The sequence below is a fragment of the Callionymus lyra genome, chromosome 2, assembly GCF_982586985.1.
Source record: "Callionymus lyra chromosome 2, fCalLyr1.hap1.1, whole genome shotgun sequence".
Classification (NCBI taxonomy): domain Eukaryota; kingdom Metazoa; phylum Chordata; class Actinopteri; order Syngnathiformes; family Callionymidae; genus Callionymus; species Callionymus lyra.
Window position 1 is genome coordinate 42,663,438 of NC_141819.1, and position 26,207 is coordinate 42,689,644.

At 38.6% G+C, this 26,207-nt stretch overlaps 1 protein-coding gene across 5 annotated transcripts; it reads left to right on the plus strand.

Annotated features, from left to right (window-relative positions):
• The first annotated feature begins 412 nt into the window (after positions 1 to 412).
• gatad2ab (GATA zinc finger domain containing 2Ab) lies at positions 413 to 24,985 on the plus strand. 5 transcript variants are annotated; one of them, XM_087785334.1, is made up of 12 exons: positions 413 to 586; positions 5,292 to 5,387; positions 12,476 to 12,775; positions 19,620 to 19,740; positions 19,878 to 20,009; positions 20,073 to 20,144; positions 20,435 to 20,551; positions 20,678 to 20,845; positions 21,298 to 21,541; positions 21,602 to 21,996; positions 22,073 to 22,301; positions 23,176 to 24,985. In XM_087785334.1, the coding sequence occupies exons 1-12, from the start codon at positions 435 to 437 to the stop codon at positions 23,304 to 23,306; spliced, it is 2,157 nt and encodes a 718-aa protein (XP_087641460.1). In that variant the 5' UTR covers positions 413 to 434; the 3' UTR covers positions 23,307 to 24,985. The 5 variants fall into 5 exon arrangements, with proteins under 5 accessions (XP_087641460.1, XP_087641459.1, XP_087641461.1 ...); XM_087785333.1 differs by having other exon boundaries at positions 414 to 586; positions 19,617 to 19,740; XM_087785335.1 differs by lacking the exon at positions 20,073 to 20,144 and having other exon boundaries at positions 414 to 586; positions 19,617 to 19,740; positions 19,878 to 20,021.
• The last annotated feature ends 1,222 nt before the right edge of the window (positions 24,986 to 26,207 follow it).

Genomic DNA, 26,207 nt, shown 5'->3' on the forward strand with positions numbered 1-26,207 from the left:
CTTTTTTTATTTTTCAATGCAAAATACTGCTTTTTTCTATGTAGTATTTTTCTCTGCACAACATTGTATTTCTTCATTTTTTGGTATTTTTCTTCGCACAATATTGTACTTTTGCTTTTTTATTCTATATTGCTAAATATTGTATTTTTCTTGCTATGTCTTTACGATGGATTTTGCCAGTATAGTAAATTCATATCTGTGACATTAATATGTTGTAAAAACAAAACGTTTTATCAAATAAGATACACTACATTAAAGTGACCTATAAAATAAATAATTCATGAAACTCTTCTAAATATCTATCCAGATATCGATGATGCGGTGCTCAATTCTAAACTGGCGGCAAGTTGGAAAGTTTTTTACGCAAAATTGTTTTGCTGCGATCTCGGTAGAGGGAGCAAAGACAACATTTCCGAGGTGTGTTTGAACGCAGCATGACGCCGCCTGTGGTGGCACATTATATGATCTGGCAAGAGTGGCAGCGGACAGCGGAGAGGAGAGTCGAGGGGTTCCCCTGGATTCTTACACCGAAAACACCAACTATACGCGTCGTCCGGGGACCTCGTCCGAAGGTTTTTAAGTCTCCGTAAGTATAACACACTCTTTAATTCACCAGCCAATCGTATTTCTCAACATTTAATTGATTTAGAGCGACAACGGGAAGTTTACAATTCGACGTTAGCTCGGCTAGGCTAGTTAGCATAGCCACACAAACACAGGAACACACACACACAGAAATTAAAACTAACTTCCCCGGCAAACTTCACCCGCCGTCCACCAGCCGTGCCTCACATTGACTAGCGCGCAGTTATTGAACTTCTTTAAGCGTGTAAAGGGTCGGATGGTCGCGACGGTTGATGAAAGTAATTAATTGTTTGTGAATAAATTAACTGTCTGTCTCGCCTGGCGAGTGTCCGGAGTTAGCATTAGCTCGCTAACTTAGCTCGTTAGCTAGCCCCTCTTAACACTGTCGCTCGCATTGTTTGTCGTGTATCGCTATTTGGACGGTATCCAAACAAACCACCACTTCATTCAAAAAAAGCAACTCTAAGGCCATTAAACCCGCTTATATATTGTTAATTTGAGTCGTTAAATGGATTGTTAGCCACCATGCCGATGCCGGACAGATGGACAGGTTGTTTTTGGTACGCAAGTTAGCATGAGGTAGCTTCTTGTTGTTGATGACTCATTAATCGTTATCTTTTCTTATCAGCCAAGTTGGATAACCAGAGTTTACATACACAAAGTGGTGTCGCTTGTTACTTTTAAGAGCAGGCACATTGAACCACGGTTGTATGAATAAGTTACGAGGACGGTGTCCATCAGAAACTTCAGAACGTCAGATTAGCTCAGCCGTGAAAAACCTTTTATGGAGGCGTAATGGTGGACGGTGTCGTCACCGCCGGGTGTCTTCATGTAATCGTCAGCGGCGAGGTAACAGACGTCTCTTGAAATTGAGCTTAAGAGGAGTCATGCTGGGTCATGTGCCCAACAAATGTATTACGGTTTATTTTTTTCATATTGTTCGATATGGATTACTACCGATCCCGAAGCACGTGTAGGATAACTTTAGATAGTAGAACATAGAAATTAAACGGATAAAGTAGGTATATGGACCATCACTCTTACTTAAGTACAAAATATAACATTTCACTCTTACAAAAAAACAAGTTAAATATAATGATAAGAAAGTGCACTCACCAGGTGTAATCAATTGTATCTCTCCATTATAATAAGTAGTAGTAATCTAAATAAAGTACATGTAAAAATAATATAATATACAAGTGTAGAAAAAACTTGGTCGATTGTTTAAGTGCTTCGTGACCCTGGTCTGGAAAAGCGCTATATAAATAGAAATTACTTACTAACTTACTTACATTCTAACCACAAAACAAGTTGATTAAAATGAATACATTAAACATGTGTAGAAAAATATATCTGTCCACGTAAAGAAGATATTGACAACAAAACAATGGGGAAACTCTGATTACTCTCATATCCCTCAATAGTAACATAATGTTGATGATCAAAAGGCGGTTTGACAGAGGAACAAGGAAGTAGACGTGTGAAGTTTTGGCATTCATTGAATTGATGACGATAAAAATGCTTGTTTGTGTTGCAGAGATGCACAACGTGAGTATGAGGGTTGTTTAGTTGGATACATTTAATTCTATGAGATCTCACTCCTGGGACAACAGAATGCACACCTAATATTTTTAAACGGTGCACTCTTAACAGCAATATTGGCTTCAGAATACGTGGCCTTCTGTTGAACAGGGGGCATGTCCAGTTAATAATCCAGACCAACCAGAAATTTCAATTAATACTTGTGAGCGATTAATTGCCCAGCCAGATGGAGAAGCTTTAAATGTCAAACATGACATTTCACTGAACTGACATTATTAGTCCTCATATACACACTGCTTATGTACAGATGTCCTTTGAATTGAATTCGGGCATTACCTCACTTTTTAAATTGTTTTAGTTTCTGCTGTATTATATAGTGATTGTCCGCCCCAACTCTTTTGTCCTTGTGATATTTAATATGCTTCATTATCTGGTTATATGCACACCCAGTTCATCATTTTACTAACTTTTTTTTATTTAACTCTCCTAGGGCCTCATGTACTAAGGGGTCCACGTAAAAGTTCTAATGTATCAAAAACGAAAAGAGCATTAAAAACTTCCTATAAGTTTGTAGGTGGCGTACTTCCTTATTTACTGCTAAGATGCATGTCAGCCGCACTAGTCATGTTGAGATGTTCACATCAGAGTTACATTAACGATCAATATTGAATAAAAAATTAACGCACGCAAGCACGCGCACACAAGTGTTTGTAGTTTTACAAGTGGAAATTAAATTGCTAACAAACTTGTATGTTCCCATTCACCAAACTGATTATCTGAAATCATTAAAACAACATTAATCATTTTATACTGAATATTTTAATCCGCTGTGCCACGCAATTCAGATAATTTCAAGTATAATAATATAACAAACAAAATAAGTTGTATCTGAACATCCCCTTGAATTATCAAACTGAAGCGTCAGAATGAAAGCAGCTAAAGCGGGTTTCCCTCATCCCACATGATCGGAGCGATCTCCTTGAAGAATGCTTTTATAAATACACTTTCACACGATTTGTTAATTTGTAATTCGTAAACGAAACACTTATGCGCCACACCTTCATATAAAAACTAAGAAAATCTTCTCATCACTACTCGGTGCTTCAAGTCACTGATTCAGTCTGGAGTTTTATTCTTGTTAAACTCCATTTTAAGATGTTTCAAATAAGCCCCTGATCTTCTCTGTGAATAAAGTATTTGTGTTAACTACCCTGAATGGAAAATATAAACATTTACACCGGAGCTCGTCTGCACTCATTTTAAGTATGTGATCCATGTCAGAAATGTTTGAAATTAACGAATATACAATGTTAAACAATGTAGTTGGTGTATTTTACCATTTACCCTTTGTTGTCATTTAGTTACACTTTTAAATTTACTATGTCTATTTTAGTATTTTAAGCCCTTAGAGAAGTCAGACAAGATATGGAAATGCAGTCATTACGTTGGTTACTAATGTGTTGCTTTAGATGCCAGAGGACATGACTAGTTGTATTGGTTTGGGGTCCCACCCAAAGCCTTGGGCAGTTTTTCGAGCCGATGGAATCTTGCCGTGTTTGGTTGACTGGTTCTTGTTTACCCTGTTGGACTTCATATTGACTTAAGTAGTTTTGCGAAGATAACATTGGGACTAACTTGTATGAGACAGTTGCTCTTAATAATTGAGGACCTGTACTCAATTGAGTTCCTGAATATAAATGCTATATTTTTCAGATTGGATAATTTTAAATTGGAATCACTTTTTTGTCACGCTTGAAAGTTATTTCAGGGACCTGAATAAAATGCGATTTCTTTGAAATAAGTGTATCATCACACTTTTTAACATATCGCCCAACTATTATATAATGGTTGCATTACATATATTTTGTACCTTTATACTGTAGTACTTTTATCAGTCAAAGCTGAATGCCGTGTTTATTTGTGACATTGTTCTGAAAGCTTTATATAGGAAACAAATTGATTACCAATACTATTAAGAGATTGTTTGCTACATCTTCCCTACCATATTAAGGCGTATGACTGTGAATTTAAGGAAGACGGTAAATAATTAATGAACTGACATAGTTATTAAATATGATTTAAAGTTATTTTTGCTAGAGTGGGATGTCACAAACTATCATCAGATTGTATGCTCATTATGTCCCATGGTTCACCTGTAATCTGTAAAGACCTTTATGTAAATAGCAGAATTATTAATGCCTACAGGCACTATTTTATGACCTGAAAATTAAATTGACTTTATGGTGGTTTGTAACATCAATTTTGTTTTCCTTTATGCACTTTTGTAACCAAACTCATGGACAGGACAGGGTTCACTTTTTTCCACCATGTATCAGTGAACCACATGCTTAACAATATTTATAATAATATAGAACATTTTTCTTGCAAAATAAAACTGTAGTTATGATTAGTATAATATCCTATACAAATATTGGTACAGATTATTTTTGAGTTCAATACTTGTCAACCCTAATTTCTTATTGAACTTGATATTGAATTTGGCTGTTTATGAGTGTTTTTAATACGTTTTCACAATCAACTGTTTTACTTAATGTTGACGGTTTACTACACCAAATATTTATTAATTATGTATTCGATTTCCTCAATTACATAATGAAAAGATCAGTTTGTCTCATTTTGGTGGGTTGTCAAATTGACACAGCTTAATATATTTTATACGTTACATGAATGACATTCTCTGCTTAGGAGATGGTCAATAAAGTAAAAGCAAAATTTAGACAATTTTAAAACGTATCTTTTCAAATCTGTTATGGACAAATGTTTTTTTTTTAAGTGTTTAATTAAGCAGGAATGAATGGAAGCTCAATATTAAAGACTCCACCATCTACCCAAATAAGGCTCATGTTTATTCATAAGATTTGAATATGAATTTAAACAAACCAGTGGTTAAGGGAAAAAAAACATATTGGTTAATTATAATAGTTTAAAAACAAAGACGTTTTTTTTCTCCAATATTTTCAAAATTATATTAATGGTAAAAAATAATCCTTGGATTGGAAAATGGGATTATAATGGGATATATATATATATATATATATATATATATATATATATATATATATATATAAAATCGCGATATTAAAAAATGTGATCATTATATTGCAGAGGTTGCGATTTTATTTAATGTTAATTTCATTTTCCAGCCGTCAAAATGACTTGCGAGCGGCGTTGAGTGCAGCAAGCTGGGAGAGACTCTTTAAATCGTTGATCAGTGAGTCTAGAGAAGCTAAAGAGCAGCGGTAAGAAACAAACTACAGTGTTTTGAACAACTTTACATCCTGACATCGGTTCGTACATTTGAATCGAGAAGTGTGACTGCGTGCGCGTGTGTGTGTGCGCGCTGCTCTCGTCTCTGCCTGTGCGTGCACCACCGGCATCTTTTGTGTGTGTACATCAAAGTTACCTTATGCAATCATACAATTCAAATTGTGTAAATAATAATATATTATTGTGTATGACAGGAAATGCACTTATACACACGAGAAACTGTGGAAAAAATATGCAGTAAGAAAAAGAAGAATGACTGACTAGTGTTTTCACTTTTCTTTACTCTGCACTGAAGTTTGATTTATTATTGATTCATTAATATAAATGTTTATATCGCACGTTTTTACAGTAGTTTTAAGTATTCGCAGTGAATATGTCATATTTATTTACAAGTGTAATTGGAGAAACTAAATAAAGCCCCTCCCTTTATTTTAAGGTATGCTTAATTTTACTTTATCATAAAAATTAACTATCTCGAATCAAAGAGAAATACATTTTAATGTAAAGTTAATAATTTATTCTATTGGATTAAAAAAAATGCATAAAAGAGGACATTGAAAAAATATCCGCATAAATGATCACAATCGCAATATTTTGGAAAATAATTGCAACTATATTTTTGTCAATAATCGTTCAGCCCTACATCAAACATATTCTGAATGGAAAATATTGCACTGGTCTCATCTGCAATGTTGGAAACATTTTAATAGCGCTGTGTGTGTGTAATGGAAAGAATCCGGCGATACGTTGCGTATCACAATACATCTGATGATACGATATATTGAAATACTGTAGGAACAACTATATATCATTTATTTTAAAGAAACAATTTTTCTTGTTATACAACAAAGAAATGGGCAAATACTTTCTCTAATCAAATGTAAGAGTGATTGTAGGAAAGTACTTCAGCTTTAAAATCTGAAGGTTAAATATACAGTATATATTAAACCTTTGAATCAAAGTAAAATGTTATTTAAAAGCTCATTTATTTTTTGTAAAATCACAGATGAAATGATTTTAAGTTGGTTAACCGTTTAACTTTGCTATGACTAAACTAAACTTATTAAATGTATTTTTGTGTCATCTTTGATTGTCCTGAAGTTTGTGGAATTTCAATTTACCGTAGTGTCCGCTGACGCCGCACACACTGAACGCTGCACGAGCATCAGGCTCGATCCAATTAATGGAGTTTGTGTTTAATACTATTTGAATAGAAGTAGATTCCAATGATAAAGTCAACACTAACAAGAACGCTTGTTGTTGTTGAATTGCATGCGTCGACTGAAAGTTTCTCTCGTCTCTACTGAACAGCAAAGATGACTACCTTTTTTCTTCCCTCTTTCTTGTTTCTTCGATTTGGCCATATTCGTTGTTGTGATGCTTCTCTGGATACTATTGGTGTTGAATCCTATGGCGGGATTTCTCTTCTAAACATCCGCACACGGCAACACTGCAGCAGTGGCGCTGCTGTTAGCTCAGCTGTTGGTAAATAGCTGTTGTATATTATATTAATTTAAATGGTCGCCCATCTAAATGAATGTAAGCACTTTTTAGTTACCTGCTTAATTTCTATTGTCAGTCCTCCTTGTTTTTTTCGCTCATTATTTGATGTGAATTCCCCTCCTTTAGACATCCACACACATCAACACTGTAGAGATTCTTCTGTGAATGACTACTGTTGGAAACCGCTGCTTGTCAGGCGCTAGTGCGTGATGTCAAACATAGATCTACATTATCCAGAACGGATATTAAGATCAGTTTTTTTTTTTTTTTTACACAAAACCAGGAACAGATTGATGCATCACACTTTAATAAACATTGGCTCTGGTTTGAAAAGAAAAAATGCCATGTTCTCAGAAGACCACTGTTCGGGCCATTTATTAAATTTACTTTCAGGTGATATTCCGCTGGAAAGTAGTGTAGTGGAATTTCTTGGACCAATAATGAAAATGTTTACTATTACTCTTTAAAAGTACTTAGCCCATAGTTTACAATGAGTAGAAAACAGAATTGAGGTAAATAAAGTTAGTTGAAACAAATACTTGTACATTTTTTCGATAATTTGATACTATACAACCTTTATAGAACACAACTCAATTAAATGAAGAAAACAACCAATCGATCATTTTACATTCAAAGAGTAGTGATTCGGGGTGTAAGAAAAGATCGATATGTTCAGATTTTTTTTTTTTATTCCCAATACTATATCGATATTTAATAGCACTGTATTTAAAATAAACAATCTATATACCGTATTTGACTCACTATAAGGCGCACTTAATAGCATTTAAATTTCTCAAAAAAGTCCAGTGTGCATTATATATGAACATTACCTGGTGGGTCACTTATTTACGAACACTTTCATGACTGAAGATTACTGACCGTTTTAACATTCCCTTTAGCACAGCTTTATCTAGTGGATGCATAATGCAACCCCAGTGAAACGGTTGACTATATCATATATTTTATGCGCCTTATAATCCGGTGCGGCCTATTTATGAAACGTTCTAAAATAGGCCATTCATTTAAGGTGCGCCTAATGGTGCGGAAAATACGGTAGTTGCTGACGTCAAGCACCTGTGAAGCAGCAGCGCACAGCAATAGTGAAGATGCGTTCGGATATTTGGTGGGGTAATCACGCTAGAAGATTCAACGCCACTAACTTAATAAAGCATTTAAAGTAGCATCACGAAAAAAGAATATGAGCAGATCGAAGAACGACTACAAAATGGCAAAGTTAACTGCTTTGTTTTGTTTCGGAGACGCGAGAAACTTTCATTCGACCGCATGAAAGTCAACAATAACAAACTTTATGTTGGCATGTTAATGTTTAGCCTGGGTGCCATCCTATTTCTACCGGAGGCTCCTACACTCGCTACCCTAAAAATATTGTCTTGGATCGCTTGACCTGCTTCCGTAGCCGGAGTGTGCTAATTGGTCCCTGCTATCTAAGCCCCTTGGTCAGGGCTTCACATCATCATCAAAATGGTTGACGTACGCAGCAGCGACTCTGCTGCAGTAAAGATGTGAGCACATACTGACTTGTTAAAAGTGTTTCCTCCCTTTAGTTTCAAGACTTCCAAGTCACCATTTTAAGGGTTAATATTTACGCCACATTCAGCTGCTTAGATTTTAAAGTATTTCAAAATGTTACTCTGACTGGCAGGTTTATCAATAGGGTGAGGTGTCTTGTTTTAACTTGAAATGGCAGACATCATTGTTTTGAAGACGGTAGAGTTTCTTCTTGGGTGCTCACAGAGCGCACGTGTGTATACTGCCCTAGTCGATTCCGCCAGGAACATGTGTATTAGGTACTTGCTGTATGAAAACAGGCTGGTATTGTTGCATTTATTGTGTGCTGATGCAAAATTGGTACCTTCGGTTGTTGTGACAACCCTAGTCATGAGTAATAACTGAACAGCATTGCTAATGTTAATGTCGACCAGTTTAAGTGAGAACTGACCCACAGCAGATTAGAATAATTGCACTATTATTGTTTTGGCGATGGCCGAAAGCCTCACAATTGAATGAGGATTGATTTAGCAGCCCTATTTTACCCTTTCACAGCCAGTATTTAACAAACTAATTGGCTTTGGTTTGAAGTAAAAACAACAATTGAAAATGTGAAATGTCCAGGTTGCTTAGATAATTCTTGTATAAGATTTATACTCACTTCCTCACTAACCTCTCCTCGGTGTGAATATTCGTGTGTCCTCACCTGGTTAGTCTTCACTCACACACTAACATGTAATTGACTGTGGTTCCTGTTCTCCTTGGAGCACACACTTGCACACATGACAGTCTGGCAGATTCAGGGTTAAAGTCTTCCATTTTGTTAGGTAACACCCTAATGGTCTGATCTGTCAGTGACGTTAAAATGGCAGAGGCTTAACCCTTGGCGTTCAGGACAGAACTAAGAGGGCACTTGCGCACACACATGCATACACACACATGCACATTAAAACTGGGCTGGCCCAGCCTGTAACAGAAATGGTGAGAAGAAAGAAGGCGGATCTGGGAGCGAGAAGACGAGTATTTTTCACTTCGGTACAGTTAGATTATGGCTCCACTAGCAACTAACCCTCTTCAGCCACCCTCCTCCCCCAAACATAGCACCAGCTGAGCTGGGGCCCTGCCCCCACTTCAAGACAGGTGAGGACAGATTAACATGGGTAACCCTATCAATGTTAGATCTTTTTAAGCTGATCAAACCATATAAATACACTTGCAAGTAAACATTCTATGTAGACAAAATGATCATTTTTAGAGTTTGTCGAGCCATCCTACACTCAAAGAAACGATTAGGCTACTCCATTATACGGAGTGAAAAGTGAAATAACTTTTCAGTGTTTATTTTGGTAACTGCTGCTGCCCATTTATCTACTGTGAATTAATAATGATTTGTTTTCCCAAATCAGAAAATGCCAGTTTTGCTTCCTAGTTTTGATTCTATATTGAGTCAATTGACCCCACAAGTCCAAGCAGGATTATTAAGCAATGACTCGCCAAGTATGTCTTTGTTCGACAAAGCCAAAGCTCTCCTTCTTTGTAAAGCACCATCTGTCTATCTTTACTTATGTGCAGCCAATCCTCACAGTCTTGCCCTTTTCATAATTGTATATGTACATGGATATGGATGTTGCTTTTCTCTACCAATGCTGTTGCCTAGCAGTGGCAGCTCTGGTACAGCAAACGGAATGTCCCAGTAGATGACTCAATCGTCTTCTGGGGCATTAAGTCCTTTGACGAGCAACTGCTACCTTTAGTGTGTGCTAATCTTTTCCTTAGACCCTTGAGGGGATCTTTTCAGTGACAATGACAGTGACATGATCATTTTAAGGGCTTCCTACAATGCAAATCGTTTTCTGTTTTTCAAGATATTTTATCACTCTCTTGTAATCTGAGAAATATAAAAAAATTCTGTGTTGATATTATAGTGTTGCTATTGGTGTCCTAGACTACATAACTCTTGAGAAAATCGTTACTGCCTTAAACATGCCGAACTTCGACTTTAAAAGCACTGGAGTCAACCGTTTCCTCACATCCTCAGTCATATCCAGGATTTCGCAGAATTTCCTTTAGCGGCAGCGAATGTAATGACTAGCCATCTGGCAGCCATAAGTTTGTTAGCACTTTGCATGTTAATAGTAAGTAAAAATTAAAATAATGGTTATTGAAAACATACTTTATTAAACTTTAAACCATAGAATTACTATCGTTGAAAAAAGTGATTTGAACGCCAAAGAAATTTGACAGTGCTGTCGAATATACATGCATTATTGCCCAAGTTTTAACATCTTTGTATATTCTTTTCATTTTATGGACACATTTTTTTTTAAATGGTGAGTGTTACCTTTGAGTATTGTAAAAATCTCAAAATAAGTAGCAAATCATTTTAGTCAAATCTTTTAAAACGCTTCAAATTTTTTGTTTTTTGCCCCTATTGTAGCAACTTCTGTTGTGGTTATTGTGTAGTCTAGCTTTATTTCGTGTGTCAACGTGTTCATTTCGTTAGGCAACCTTGAACCCATCTGTCTTGGGGATATTGTTGAGTCACAATGAAATAAACGGCATTTCAAGTGAGGTGCCATGTCCCACCCAGGCTCTAAGCATGTCAATACATTTACAGAGAAACTGAATTCATAAACGATTGTCGTCTCAACATAATTGTAGTCAAACCATTGAAAGCAGTAATTTCATCATTATTAACCATTTTGTTTTATATATATTTTTGAATATAGTTCTATTGTTCCTCCTGGTTGATTCACAGTTTGTCTGTTGTCTGGTCTTCATGTTTTGGAATGTCTGTAGACTATTTAATTTTCACCCTCCCTCCTGCCTGGGGTGGGACGTGACGGTGGCCTCCTTTTTTTCTCTTCCTCCCTCCCTCCCTCTATCCATCCATACGGCCACTGTACCTTTACAGGAGTTAAACCTGCGTCGTCTATCAATCAGGGACCAGTTGGAACCAGTTTTCAAGGAAACACTTTTTGTCTCTTATGTATTCTAAGGATAGGATAATGCGGAGTGGAGATGATGTCACAGTGTAGTCAAAGACCTTTAGTCAGCTTTCTAACCTGAAATTGGCCACTTTGCATTTATGCACTTAGTCTAAGGCCAAAAGGTATCTATAACGGGGAGCATCGGCAATGTTTATATAAAATGTTAATAATATAGTTTAATTGTAGTCTTTAATCAAGGCTTTTATATTCTTGTACATATTCCATTCCCTTCCCTGTTTAGTAACCCTTGCATCTGGTTATCTTTTGACAAAAGACTGGTGAGAACCCAGTGTTGCGATTTTTCCTTCATTAGTCCCCAAGCCCCCCTGGGAAATTTTTAAAACACCAACCCTAACATTTTTTTTAATTGATGTATTCATACATTTGTATGTAATATTTGTTATGTTCCGATATTGGGATCGGGTATCGGTCTGATCCAGCCACTCAAAATCTGATTAGGTATCGGCAAAAAATCTGCAATTCACGCATCCGATCAAAGCATTTTAATAACTATATTTGCTCTGACGTCACGCAATGTTGCCTGTGAAGCAATGGATCGCATCAACAACTACTCACATCAGTATGTGAGAATGGTTGAATTTCCCCTCGCGGGACTAATAAGGGATTCTAAAAAAAACAAAAAACTGCTGCAGTGTTGATGTGAGCGGACATGTGGAGGAGAAATCGCGCTAAACGATTGAACACCACTAACTTTTTATTGAGCACCTAAAGACGTATCACAACAAATAATATGAGCAGATCGAACAAACAAAGACGTTAGAAGTCAACATTGCTGTTCCGTTGAGACGAGAAACCTTCAGTCGACCACATGAAAGTCAACAATAAAGAACGTTCTTGCTAGACGTGTTAATGTTGACTTCATAAGTGTCTGCCTCAAACTAATAAACACAGTGTTTAATACTGGTTGAATAAAGGCTCACAGCGCTGAGGTCTGTGACGTCAGCTGACACTCCGATAAATTTACATTTCATAAATGTATGACGATCAATGATGACACAAATACATTAACATCAAACAACATTTTTTATTTTGGGCAGGCTGACGGCAAGCATGTCGGAGGAGGCGGTGCGTCAAACACGCAGCCAGAAGCGAGCCTTGGAGAGGGACAATGCATCCCCAGCTAGTGACACAGACAGCAAAAGGGTAAAGGTGGAGAAGGAAGATGGTCCAGGAAGCCCTCTGGCCTTAGAAGTATCTGGAGCCGATGGTGCCAAGTTGAACAGCGAGCAGTCCGCCAAAGTTGCTGCTACTATCTTGAAGACGGGGGAAGTTAACGCTACCATCAAAGTTGAATTGCAGACACGGGATGAGCCCGTTGATATGAGTACCTCCAAAAGGTAAGGAATAGATTAAGAACTATAGAGTTTTTGCCTATGTTTCACCAAATAATTCACCAAATCATTGTATTTAATCTGACTGATAGTAAATACATTTATGTCAAAATAAAATTTGTGCGGATAAAGTAATTGATGCAAATATCTGGGCACTGACATCAGAACACTCGGGAGACGTGATTCAATGTGATTTGTCCCCCTTTCTTTTCACGCCACATTCTTTCTCTTGGGCAGGGGTTTCAAACTCAATCACCTAAGGGGCCAAGATCTTATACAAGTAGAGAAAAGTGGGCCGAACAAAAAATGCATCTTGAAATCTTAATTTTTCACAAGTTTGACACGTGCTCCAAGGGACTGCTAAAATGATCAACTTTATATACAACAGTTTGAGATATGACATGAATTTTTTTTTTTTCTCCATGGTCAGTTATGTCACAAGAAAATTTGATATACAATAAAGGTATACTGTTTCCTTCTGTAATGTTTTAGTTATTTTTAAAAATATTGAAACACTTCTATTATGACCCCCATCTCCATCCAAGCCAAGAACCTTTTTTTTTTTTTTTTTTCCCCGGTAACACGCCTCCTATATTACTTGGGCTGAAAATGTCACAAAAATCTACCAAATTATATAGAATTTTCAATGACCATCTTGTCGCTGTCTGCATATTTTAACTTGACAATTGTTCATTAAGTATCGCATTCAGAATGAATACAGCAAAAGGTACATTTTTACACAATACTCAAGTGGACCATCCTGATCACCGTCATGTTCATTTGCTCGTACTTCACTCTCTGAGGCAGTCCCAAAAGTAGGTCGTGGACATGCTTTCAACGGGTTGCAATCCCCTTTGTCCATCAAATGGAGTGCAGTGTGTACAGTCTGTATGTTATTATACTGCTCAGATGCTAGCTGCTGTATGAGCCACCGCCATATGATACTCACTATCTACTTGTATTCAGTTTCGTTTTTTGTCGTAGCATTAACATTAGTTGCTGCCCTATCAATGGTCGGACTAGGGGTGGGCAATGTACAGTGCCTTGCGAAAGTATTCGGCCCCCTTGAACCTTTCAACATTTCGCCACATTTCAGGCTTCAAACATAAAGATATAAAATTTTAATTTTTTGTCATGAATCAACAACAAGTGGGACACAATCGTGAAGTTGAACGAAATTTATTGGATAATTTAAACTTTTTTAACAAATAAAAAACTGAAAAGTGGGGCGTGCAATATTATTCGGCCCCCTTGCGCTAATACTTTGTAGCGCCACCTTTTGCTGCAATTACAGCTGCAAGTCGCTTGGGGTATGTCTCTATCAGTTTTGCACATCGAGAGACTGGAATTCTTGCCCATTCTTCCTTGCAAAACAGCTCGAGCTCAGTGAGGTTGGATGGAGAGCGTTTGTGAACAGCAGTCTTCAGCTCTTTCCACAGATTCTCGATTGGATTCAGGTCTGGACTTTGACTTGGCCATTCTAACACCTGGATACGTCTATTTGTGAACCCTTCCATTGTAGATTTGGCTTTATGTTTTGGATCATTGTCCTGTTGGAAGATAAATCTCCGTCCCAGTCTCAGGTCTTTTGCAGACTCCAACAGGTTTTCTTCCAGAATGGTCCTGTATTTGGCTCCATCCATCTTCCCATCAATTTTAGCCATCTTCCCTGTCCCTGCTGAAGAAAAGCAGGCCCAAACCATGATCCTGCCACCACCATGTTTGACAGTGGGGATGGTGTGTTCAGGGTGATGAGCTGTGTTGCTTTTACGCCAAACATATCGTTTTGCATTGTGGCCAAAAAGTTCGATTTTGGTTTCATCTGACCATAGCACCTTCTTCCAAATGTTTGGTGTGTCTCCCAGGTGGCTTGTGGCAAACTTTAAACAAGACTTTTTATGGATATCTTTGAGAAATGGCTTTCTTCTTGCCACTCTTCCATAAAGGCCAGATTTGTGCAGTGCACGACTGATTGTTGTCCTATGGACAGACTCTCCCACCTCAGCTGTAGTTATCTGCAGTTCATCCAGAGTGATCAGGGGCCTCTTGGCTGCATCTCTGATCAGTCTTCTCCTTGTTTGAGATGAAAGTTTGGAGAGACGGCCGAGTCTTGGTAGATTTGCAGTGGTCTGATACTCCTTCCATTTCAATATAATTGCTTGCACAGTGCTCCTTGAGATGTTTAAAGCTTGGGAAATCTTTTTGTATCCAAATCCGGCTTTAAACTTCTCCACAACAGTATCTCGGACCTGCCTGGTGTGTTCCTTTGTCTTCATGGTTCTCTCTGCGCTTTAAACAGAACCCTGAGACTATCAAAGAGCAGGTGCATTTATACGGAGACTTGATTACACACAGGTGCATTCTATTTATCATCATCAGTCATTTAGGACAACATTGGATCATTCAAAGATCCTCACTGAACTTCTGGAGTGAGTTTGCTGCACTGAAAGTAAAGGGGCCGAATAATATTGCACGCCCCACTTTTCAGTTTTTTATTTGTTAAAGTTTAAATTATCCAATAAATTTCGTTCCACTTCACGATTGTGTCCCACTTGTTGTTGATTCATGACAAAAAATTAAAATTTTATATCTTTATGTTTGAAGCCTGAAATGTGGCGAAATGTTGAAAGGTTCAAGGGGGCCGAATACTTTCGCAAGGCACTGTACATCGTTTACGATAATGGTGTTTTGACAATGTTCAAATTTACGTTCTCAAGTATGTTAATGACTAAAACGATTCGTTATCATCAAAATCCCCTAAAATGGCTATCATTTTTTGTCCATTGCGCACACCTGGAACTGTACTGCGAACAACTCTACATCGTGGGCCAAATCTTTCTAGCGTGCACTGCAATAACTGCCCATACTGCACAGTCCTGGTAATGACTTGTCATTAGTACAAGTTGGTGGGAAAGCATCAGATGTTACTGTGTATTGGCAAGCATCTGGCTTCGCTATATTGTATCGCTATATATTGCTAAACTGTAGAAACAACAATATTTTGTTTATTTTAAAGAAACAACTTTTTCTGGCTTTTACAGCCAATCAATTGGTGTATACGTTCTCTAATCAAATATGAAAGAGCTTCTCAAAATACTAACAACAAAGTCTTAAAACATTCTCCACTCCCCACTAACTGTAGCTAATGACAATGTATCAAAACCCAATTATCTTATAATTAAGTAATATTTTGAGGTCTGTGAACAAATGTAAATAAAAGAACGATCAATATAATCATATTTTAGAACAACATGATGTAAACTAATCAAATAAACTAGTCTACTACTGAATCGGATTTCGCAAAAGGTGCAGTTGCGCGTCTGAATGTTGGGACCCTGAGAGCATACAGGATGACTTTCGTTCATGATCCTGGTTTTAAACACAATTTTAATACAATAAACACTCCATAATCACATTAGTATTGACAGATACTGCGTGGTGCTGGATTTATTATATTATTCTGTCGCAATCTTTAACTTTTAATCACAGATAAAATGATGGTCCAAGTTTAGTTTGTAAAGTTATTACTGAACTTGTTACATGTATTTTTGTGTCATCATTGATCGTCCTGAAGTTTGTAAATTATGTTAAATTAAAACTATTTATTGGATTGAGGCAGTTAAAGTCAACATTGACATACTTAGAAGAACATTTATTACTTCTGACTTTCATGTGTTCGACTGAAAATTTCTTTCATCTCTATTGAACAGCAATATAAACTGATCCGTTTAGTTTTTTCTTTTTTCTTCAATCTCAAATTCTTTGTCATAATAAATGTAATGGTTTTGAATCTTCTAGCATGATTTCTCCTCCAAACATTCGCACACTGCAGCAGAGCTGCTGCTTCACACGCGTGAAGTCTGGTTTTTTTAATATTATTATTGAAAATCTGTATCGGGGAATAAAAAAATTGCGATATATCGTCAATATTTTCGTACACCCTAGTGTGTTAATTTGGTTGTTAATTACGTTCTTTCTCCTAAGGCACATCTGGGCATTGACACTGCCAGAATCCAACAGAAAAAGCTATACCGAATCCAATCTTTTTGATTTTGAGGATAATGTGTGTATGTATGTGTAAACTTACTATTATAGAGCCCATTATATAATATTTGTATTGTTCCGTGTGATGAACTTTTCAGAAATGCTTATCAATAACTGTATTTTGCTTTTAACCTATGTGTTTATGTCTTCGGTAGCCTCTTTTGAGTCATGCATGTAATTGATCTGAGGAGTGTACTGATCACAAATGGTCATCTTGTATTATACATTAATACATCTAAGGGAAAGATTCCACATGAATGTTCGAGTTCCTCTCTGAATTAGTGATGGTCAATGCTGAAGGGAAGTGGCTAATGAGAGCAAGGCCCTATTGCATGCATGCATTGTGAATGATTGTGTGCAGAGATGTGTGTTGGAGTTTCAGGTTACGGCCCAAGTTTCCTGGTGCTCGTAGGCTGTCAAAAGTGTCACAGGAAGTCGCAGTGTGGTCGTGGCCTGTGGCCTGCCCTTGTTTGAAAAAGTTTCAGGCTCCTCAGGCCTGGTCTCCATTTTCTCCCACGGCAGCACCTGAAATCACACTTGACACAAAATGAAGTCTATGTGTCACAAACTGGTTCCAACTGGCCGTTGCCATGGTTTCCTTATTGGAAGGAGCAGTTGGGAGGAGGGGCCTGCAGGAATCGTGGGTGTCTCACATGACCACACCGTCTGATGTCATGTGATGTGTTTGTAAAAGCAGACACAAACACACATGAATGAGATGGTGGTCAAGATGGAAAATGGATGCTTCATCATTTTTATTGACGCAGTAGTTCAGTCTAAATTTAGCCTTTGACCTTTCTCAATCCCTGACAGTTATCAATAGTCTCTATGCTCTCCTCTTACTTAAGCTTCCAAGTAGAATAAAATCAACTAAGAATGTATCATTTTTTTTTTTAACTAGTATGCATGATAATCCTTTTTTGACAAAACAGATTTATGTTTTTAAATGTCTGCTGAAAAATGTAGGAATTGCTTACACATTTTCTCTATTTACCTTTTTTAATTATGAACTAAAAGTTTACAATTATAGCTCCTTGTTTTACACAATGATATTATTATATTTGAACGGGTAAAGGATTTAAAATGTATATTACCCAAGCAGTTGCTGTACAGATTGTCAATTGTTATGGAATGCTCATTATGTTGAGTGTGAATTGAAATTGTATCTTCTTTTTTTTTTGTGATGAGTACAACACCCATAGGTATGCACAATATGACCCTAATAAGATCCCTAAAATATTTTATTATTGCCACACAGTCACTGTGTTGAGGCGATTAAACAAATACGTTTATCAATATTTGGAATTTTAATTCCATTTTTAATTATTCAGAGAGCCACTAGATTCATTAAGGTTCATTGTTCACTCTGCAAATTATTTACAAGTACAACGTTCTTGATCAGTCTGTTCACGAGTCAGTGGTAATCCACGATCACAGGAGTGGGAACATGTAGAAACACTGGATCTTACATAACCATCCTGGTGAGTGTTCTGCTTGTATAAGCTGTTCTCTGCTGAGTAGTAGTGACTACCACAAGCTGAAGCTCTGTCATCTCGTCACTGGCCAAATCGGTCCATGGAAAGGACTGACAAGTTTTTCTAAGGAGTTTTTGGTTAACTTCAGTCTAACATCACATCTGGAATAAAACAAGGATTTACATTAAACCCATTGTTTACTGTCATGCATAATTGTTGAATTCTGTGGGGTGCTTGAACATTGTAAAAAAGACCTCTACAGTTGTTTTCTTTATATATGACATAAATGCATTCTTGAGATGGTCCTGTACATGTCAGTTCACTAAGTTTAAGATCGGATGGTTGTAATTGAGGAAAATCTGAGCCAAACAAAGTTGAATCATAGTAAGGGTCACTGTCAAGTGTGAACAAGTGAATAAAGAGGGTCTAAAAGATGATCAAGTAATGTTGGGGGAGGGGTGTGCGTGAAGTAACGACCGACCAAGAGAGTACACAATAGGTTGGCTCCTGGCCATGTATTCCCCTCCCCCTCTCCGTCACCCTCTCCAGTGTCTCCAGCGGACCTTAGCTCTGCTCGGCTTGTGACTTTGGTGTCTGCAGCTGGGTGGGAGGGAATAGCTGGATCCCAGGCTCTCTTGTCGGGCTAGGCCAAGGGCCTCGCCACAGAGGTAGGGGCTTATTGAGGCCTTGTCCTGCTGGAAAACTGGGCCGGATCGACACCCTGAAGCTTCCTGCTCCACAGAGTATTCATTATGAGTCTACAGCTTGGAAGCTGTTCTCAAAATACAAGACTAGCTCTGCATATCACTTGATCCAAGACATCTTTTCTTGTTTTTCTCTGTTAATCCCCCTCTGCCAGGAAGTCATTTTAACACCTATTTCCTTTATGGTCCACTCAATGTATATTTCGTCCACCCCCACCCCTATGCGTTCTTCTCACCCCTTCTCTCAATTTATCCGTACAGCTTGGCCTCTAATCACCTTTTTGTTTCTATATTAACTAAGGTGATCGCATCACGCTATAACCCCTGAAGGTTCCACAACAAAACAAGGCTTCAGCTCTCGTCAGAATGTTTTTTTCCTCATTTTGCAGAAATGCAACTTGATAGTAATATGTGTGGGAGGTTAAATGTGTTCCTTGTCCTCTGCTGACAACTCCATGAACGTCATCGATCTTTGGTTCTTCAGTGTCTGCTCTCTTATGCTTGACATCTTTATGAAGAAGAATATTGCCATCTACTGGTCAGATGGCTAATTGAACCTCTTGAAAATTTACAAGTTTTATTAACAGCACATCTGACCTTGTCATTAATTATTTGTCCCTTCAGCAGTGTGAAGAAGGAGCGTCAGCCCCCATCCCCTGATGATGTAATAGTGCTGTCGGACAACGAGCCATCCAGTCCGGTCATGAACGGCCACTGCTTCAACAAGACGGACACAGACAAACTCATGGTAATAAATCTAAAACAGCTGCCAACATTGTATGTTTGAATGAACAAAATTAACACAAGACTCAAATTCAAAGTGATGTATATTTAAAAAAATATGTGTAAAACAATTCAATCAACTTTATGTTTTACTTACTGCAGAAGAGTTCCCCAGAGGAGAGGGAGCAGATTATAAAGCAACTGAAAGAGGAGTTGAGACTTCAAGAGGCAAAGCTGGTATTGCTTAAAAAGCTAAGACAAAGCCAGATCCAGAAGGAGAGCACGACGCAAAAGGTAAAGATAATGGTGAGTGTGAGCATTTATTCATAAAATTACAAGAAACTTGTTTATCTTCAGACAAGCGGTTCTGTAGCGACACCGCCACCTCTGGTACGAGGAAGTATGGCATCAAGCAAAGGAGCTCTTCAGGTAATTTAATGTTTAACATTTAGTTATTTTGTTTGATATGCGTGTTGCCTGAATTAGATTGGGGGTATATTTTTATAGATAGTTGTCCACTATTAAGGAAATCTGATTATTCCATTCACCCACGTGACCAAAGTCTCAAACTCTTCCAGTCATCTCTCCGTTCTACTGTTTACTGTGATTAAAATGTGAATACCTGTCATGATAATTGGTTGAGCCAAATCTTCATCAGGGGTTAAAATGGACAATTAATTCAGATAAAAAAAATCAATTGGGACAAATACTCTTTACAGGTGACAGGTCGAAATTCGGGTACAGTGATCCCACCCCCATTGGTGCGTGGTGGGCAACAGGGCCATTCTAAACACAACTCTCAGATTGGCATGCCACCTCTGGTCAGAGGAGCCCAGGTTAGCCCTCACTTTCTAAATTCTTATGGGCTTCTTCCGAATACCTGAATCCTGATCGTGTCCTGCCACACGTCGTTTACCGTGGTAACGTCGCCTGTCTCAATGAGTTGTTCTTACTATTCACAGATTGCTGGTCTACGTCAGCAGCATGGCGGATCAGGGCCTCCTCCACTTCTTCTGGCACCCAGGGCCTCTGTGCCCAATGTTCAGGTGCAGGGCCAGAGGATTATCCAACAGGGTCTCATCCGTGTGGCTAACGTGGCAAACAATAATGTTCTGGTTAACATTCCACAGGTGAGGAAAGAACCTCAACTAGAGAAATGTTATTGGTATCTTACTAGTAGGGTTGTCATGATACACAACTTTTCAACTCGAAACCAATACTCTGGAATATACTTGTTGCATTTTCAATAAAAATGTAAAACTTTAAGTGACCTGAGAGCAGTTGGCAGAAACGTACACGAATCGGAAAAGATCAGCCCCTCTAAACATGAAACATCGATTTTGAGCCGCGGACCGGTTTAATATTGTAACTTACGGACCAACTTTCAGAAAGAAACAAAAAAAATAAGTGCATGGAAAATGCATCTCAACATTATAATTATAAATAAAATAATAAAACATAACTTGTATACATATTTTTTTTTTCTGTGTCAACAAATGCCAACTTCTCTAAACAACCAATCTTTCCAGACACATTGTTGTTATTTCATTGAATTCTTTATTTTTTCTTTTTATATTTTTAGGCTTCTCCAACAGGCATGAAAGGGTCTTCATCCAATTCCAGCATTAACGACTCCCCTGCTAGCAGACAAGCAGCCACAAAACTTGCTCTTCGAAAGCAGTTGGAGAAAGCATTGCTGGAAATTCCTCCACCTAAACCTCCCGCTCCTGAGTTCAACTTCCTGCCTTCAGCGGCCAATAACGAGTTCATCTACTTACTAGGCTTGGAGGAAGTGGTGCAGAAACTTCTGGAGATGCACGGCAGAGGTTTGTTTTTATAAAATAAGAAAATCCTTGCTGCAATGACATTTAACTGTTTGATTTTAGGCAACCTGGGCCCAGCGGCAGCAATGGCCAACATTATTCCCAAAGAGCCACACTCCTGTGCTCAGTGCAAGACAGACTTTACGCCGCGCTGGAGAAAGGAGAAAGCCGGGGTAATCCTCTGCAATCAATGCATGTCGTCCAACCAGAAGAAGGCTCTGAAGGCAGAGCATACCAGTCGGCTGAAGTCGGCTTTTGTCAAGGCACTCCAGCAAGAGCAGGAAATTGAGCAGCGCATCCTTCAGCAGGCAGCTTCATCCTCCTCATCCATTTCCAAAACCACCTCGTCCTCTTCGTCTCTGTCCAAAAGTGATGCTCTGGTGGCTCAGCAGTACAAGCAGGTCCGAGCTGCCATGCAGCACCGGTCAGTCTCTGGCCACCACGGCTCCATGAAACAGGTCAGTCCCTTTTTAAAAACCAAACCATAAACACCAGACTCTGACATTTACCTGCATCTCACTGTACTCGTTGCAGAATGCAACTCAGTTGGCACACAGCCTCCAGTCTGCCGTGACCTCTCGCGGCGTAGCCCACTTCACCAGTTCCTCCCAGCTGCAAAAGGCTGTCACAGCAGCGGCGCTGGGCAGCCGGGCAGGTAAGCACGGGGCTGCTAGCCAAATGCAGCAAGGGGCAAAGATCAGCACCAGTGGCAGTAACCAGGGCAACATGGCTGCATGGAGAAAGCAGAACAGTGGCAATACAGGTAAATAAAGTCAAATGTGCTAAAACATCCTCCTTACACCATTGACTGTGGTGGACTCTTTGCTGACTCTCACTGTTGGGGCTCTTTTTTCAAAACCAGTTTTACAAGATAAATTCTAATGAAAAAATATAAAAAAGTTTCTTGAGGAAAAAAACATGAGCAAACGAATGACGGAACGATTAAAAAAGAAATTGAACCTGTCTGTTTTCTCGGGACACAGACATGCCTGCACCTGGCTGATACTATCACCAGCAGTGGAGAAAGTAGCTCTGATGGTGTGGATGATGCTTGAACACAGATACCTGGTTGCTAAGTTTTTTTTTTCCCCCCTCACATCAGGGTCAGAGGCTACTATGAAGAAGAGACAAACATAACAGTAAACATATTACTATAACTCTGTTGCATTTACATTCGTACAATTACCTTTTCATATGGAGAGGCTGTAGCTGGTACTCTCAGACAAAGAGTCTGGTGGTGGAGATTCGTTTAATTCATTATAATCTAAATAAACACCAATTTAAATGATTACTGGTGCCACCTAGTGGCTAAACTAAAGAACTACAGATATGATCATGTACATCTCGAGATAAGGACTTGTTCAATTTGTTGAACGAGACTATGAACTTGGTCACTGATGCACGTGAATGTAGATCGAATTAGTTCTAGATTCCTCGACTCTTACTAGCAGAAAGACTAACACCGCGGGCCATCTTATATCTATGTATGTGAATCCCGTCTGTGGCACTAACCTCATAAAGCATGTTTAGGTACTCGAGCATTTTAGTTGCTACTGCAAACGGCAACCTTTTAATTCCTGTTTCAGAACTGATATCTGTAAATAAAACCCGATGTCTGCTCTTTGATCTCCCCTCAGGTGTGACGATGGCGTATGTGAATCCCAGCTTGTCCGCCCACAAGTCCAGCTCTGCCGTGGAACGCCAGCGCGAGTACCTGCTGGACATGATTCCCTCGCGGTCTATCTCCCAGGCCAACAATTGGAAATGATTAAGTCTGGCCTCACTGACCCACACCCTTATAACACCCTCATTCTACCAATGCAGCCGTTCAAGATAGTACTCCCCATCATTTCCGTGGATCCTCTGCAACTATTTGCCTCTGCTCACTGCAGTGTAAACCAGCTATTTCTGATCAGTGGAGCCACTTGCTCGGCTTTCCTCTTTTCCTCACCGGATTCTAATCAATGTTCTTAACATATTTGGTGCACATGTGGAAGAATTTCAGCAGTCAGGTTTACACAAGTGTCCAACCTGTTGTACTGTTGTCCCTCCCTCGGCTGCGTGTCTCACTGCATCACAATGGAGACGCCAGGACCTCCCAGAGCTTCTCTGGTTTAGGTGGGAATATTTGCCATTGAATACAGACATCCGCCTTACGACTCACTGGTCTGAGCCCTTTGCAAGTGGAACAAAAATCTTCAGCAAGTCTCCAGGACCACCTAATAAATGCTGACTGCTTAAGCATTGCGAAGGTTATTTAAAAATAAAAAAAACTGTTTAAAAAATGAAAAAAAAGGAAAAAGCAGACTGCTCCTTCTCTAAGACCTCTGGTGTGTGGAGAAGCTTTGGTCTGTTTGATTTTTGTATGCCTGAATGTTAGGATTTCGTCTTTCTTTAAGTCATGTACTGTGTTTTGAATGTTGTGCTCCCAGATAAAGTGGCTCCTGCTGGGGCCACACGTTACTGTTGAGGTGGTTTTACATCTGCTGGGTTTGTAGTTGAACTTTTAAAAGGCTTTTCTTGGAAGTTAAGAATTTCCACGAAGCTAAAACACAGAATTTGTGTTTAGAGGACTATTCTATTGAATAATGTAGGAAAAAAGAAAAACCTTCCAAAGAACAAGTGGAGCCCAAATACAATTCCTTCTGCTAGAAGGTGTTTGGACCCTAACTCATTATAAACATGTTTCATCCAGAGGAGGTCTAAGGAATGTCAAATCTTTTGACGCTTTGCTTTTTTTTCGTTTGGGTGTTTTTCTTCTTCCTGCTGTTCCTTTGGTTAATTTGTTGGACCCTGTTGGGAAAACCCCCACTTCTCCAGAGTCTCAATGTTTTTTTTGTTTTTTTTTCTGTCACAGTGCCCCCATTCTGCCATCTATACAGAATGTAGTTATGCAAAAACTCTTATAGCAACAATTGTCTGGTTCTTTTGTTGAAGCTCAAATGTTTTCCCATCAGGTTGCAGCAGCACAGGATAAGCTAGTGACACGCGACACTCTGAGTTCTGCCAGATATCAAACATTTCCCCTCCTTTACATTATCGTTAGCATCTCCATTCATGTATAAGTTGCTGCAAACCCACTTTCAATGATGGGGAAACTACTACTACTACTCTTGTTCAGTTCTCCCCGCAATAGTACATCGGTTAGTTTGATGTCAAAGAGTTGGGCGTAAGCAAATGACTTTAACAACTTTGTAAATAACCAAGTGGTGTCAAATATTCCATGTAGTCGGCACATTCCTGACAAACTTTAACCCGGAGTGATGAGTACCTGTGTGCCCCGACTTCTGCTGTTGAGCGACAATAATTCCACCATTCCGTTTCAGTGGAGGCGCCATTGTGCACCCTTCACAACAAAAAAAGGCTGTAGAAATAATTTTTGTTTTCCTTATGAGTTGTTTTCTTTCTTCTCTGAAATAATAATAAAAACTAATTTTATCTCCTTAACTGTAGCCTGTCCATTCTTTGCTGACAACATTCCATTTATTATAAAGATGTCTTCTGTTGGCAAAATTATTCACGCCAAATGAAAGTTTCAGGGCTTTTTTTTTTTTACCATTTTCAGCTCTAAATCAAAACTTTTTTTTTGGTGACTGTAACGGTGTTAAAGAAGACCATGTAGCTGCTCGACAAGCCAATTGGCTGACATTTTAGTGTGGTGGTTTAACATATTTGACCAGATGGGTGAATATCGAGCAACTGTAAATGGTGCAAAGTTATTACTATGCAATGGGAGTCTTCAGTCACTTGAGAAATTCATCTCAACGAAGAACGAATGCCATTCAAACAGAGAAAAGACACTCACCATTGCCCATTTGATCTTGTATGTAAACAATGTCTAATTTACTGCTACATACTGGGCTGAAGAACAGATAAGCATTGTGGGATACATGCTCTCAAGTTTGCATTCTAGATGAGTGGAACAGAAGACACTTGTCAGAGAGAAAGTAAATTATGTCTCCGGGTTAGAGATACACCAGGAAGATTCGGATGATGACTGAAAATGGACAGAATATTCCATACCGTGGATTTATTTAGGTCGCTTTTGCACTAGCAGCTGACGTTGACTCCAAAGTCATCCCCATGTTAGTAATGAAAGGTAGAAAAATTAAACGGCTCAATCTAGGAATTAACGTCATTGAGCAGCTTGTGAAAAGCCGGGCGTTAGGGTAGCGTAGCCTAGATAGAGAAGGTTAATGTGAACAAATACACCTCTGCAGATTGCCTGTAAAGTAAAGACTCAGCGTCTAACAACAAAAAACTGCTCTGCTCTTGGAACCTGTTCTAAATGATCAGTGGAGAGAGGTTTGAGTTTTGTGAGAGTGTACTAAAGCGGGAGCTTTATTGCTGTTTGGTTGAAATCGATTATTTACACAAGGAGGCGTAATATCTTTCTCATCATATACTTCACTGGTTTCTGTGTGAGGGAGGAGTATGAGACCCTGCGCCTTTGCATAGATTTTAGGGAACTAAACAAAAAAAGAAACGTCCTAACAGACACTAATTTCACTTATAGATAGATACTTTATTGATCCCTGGAGGATAAACTATTTCTCTCTGTACTGCAGGAATAACGCATCCATCCACACAAACATCCATAAATACATGAATAAAATAAAATAAATACATACGTACATATTCAAGAAAAATCATTCAAAAGTTGCCAATG

Excerpts from the sequence above, each read along its gene's own strand:
- gatad2ab (XM_087785333.1), top strand. The coding sequence starts at position 435 with ATGACGCCGCCTGTGGTGGCACATTATATGATCTGGCAAGAGTGGCAG. Across the intron at positions 5,388-12,475 it reads AGAGAAGCTAAAGAGCAGCG|GCTGACGGCAAGCATGTCGG; the intron begins GTAAGAAACAAA and ends TATTTTGGGCAG. Across the intron at positions 21,997-22,072 it reads ACCACGGCTCCATGAAACAG|AATGCAACTCAGTTGGCACA; the intron begins GTCAGTCCCTTT and ends TACTCGTTGCAG.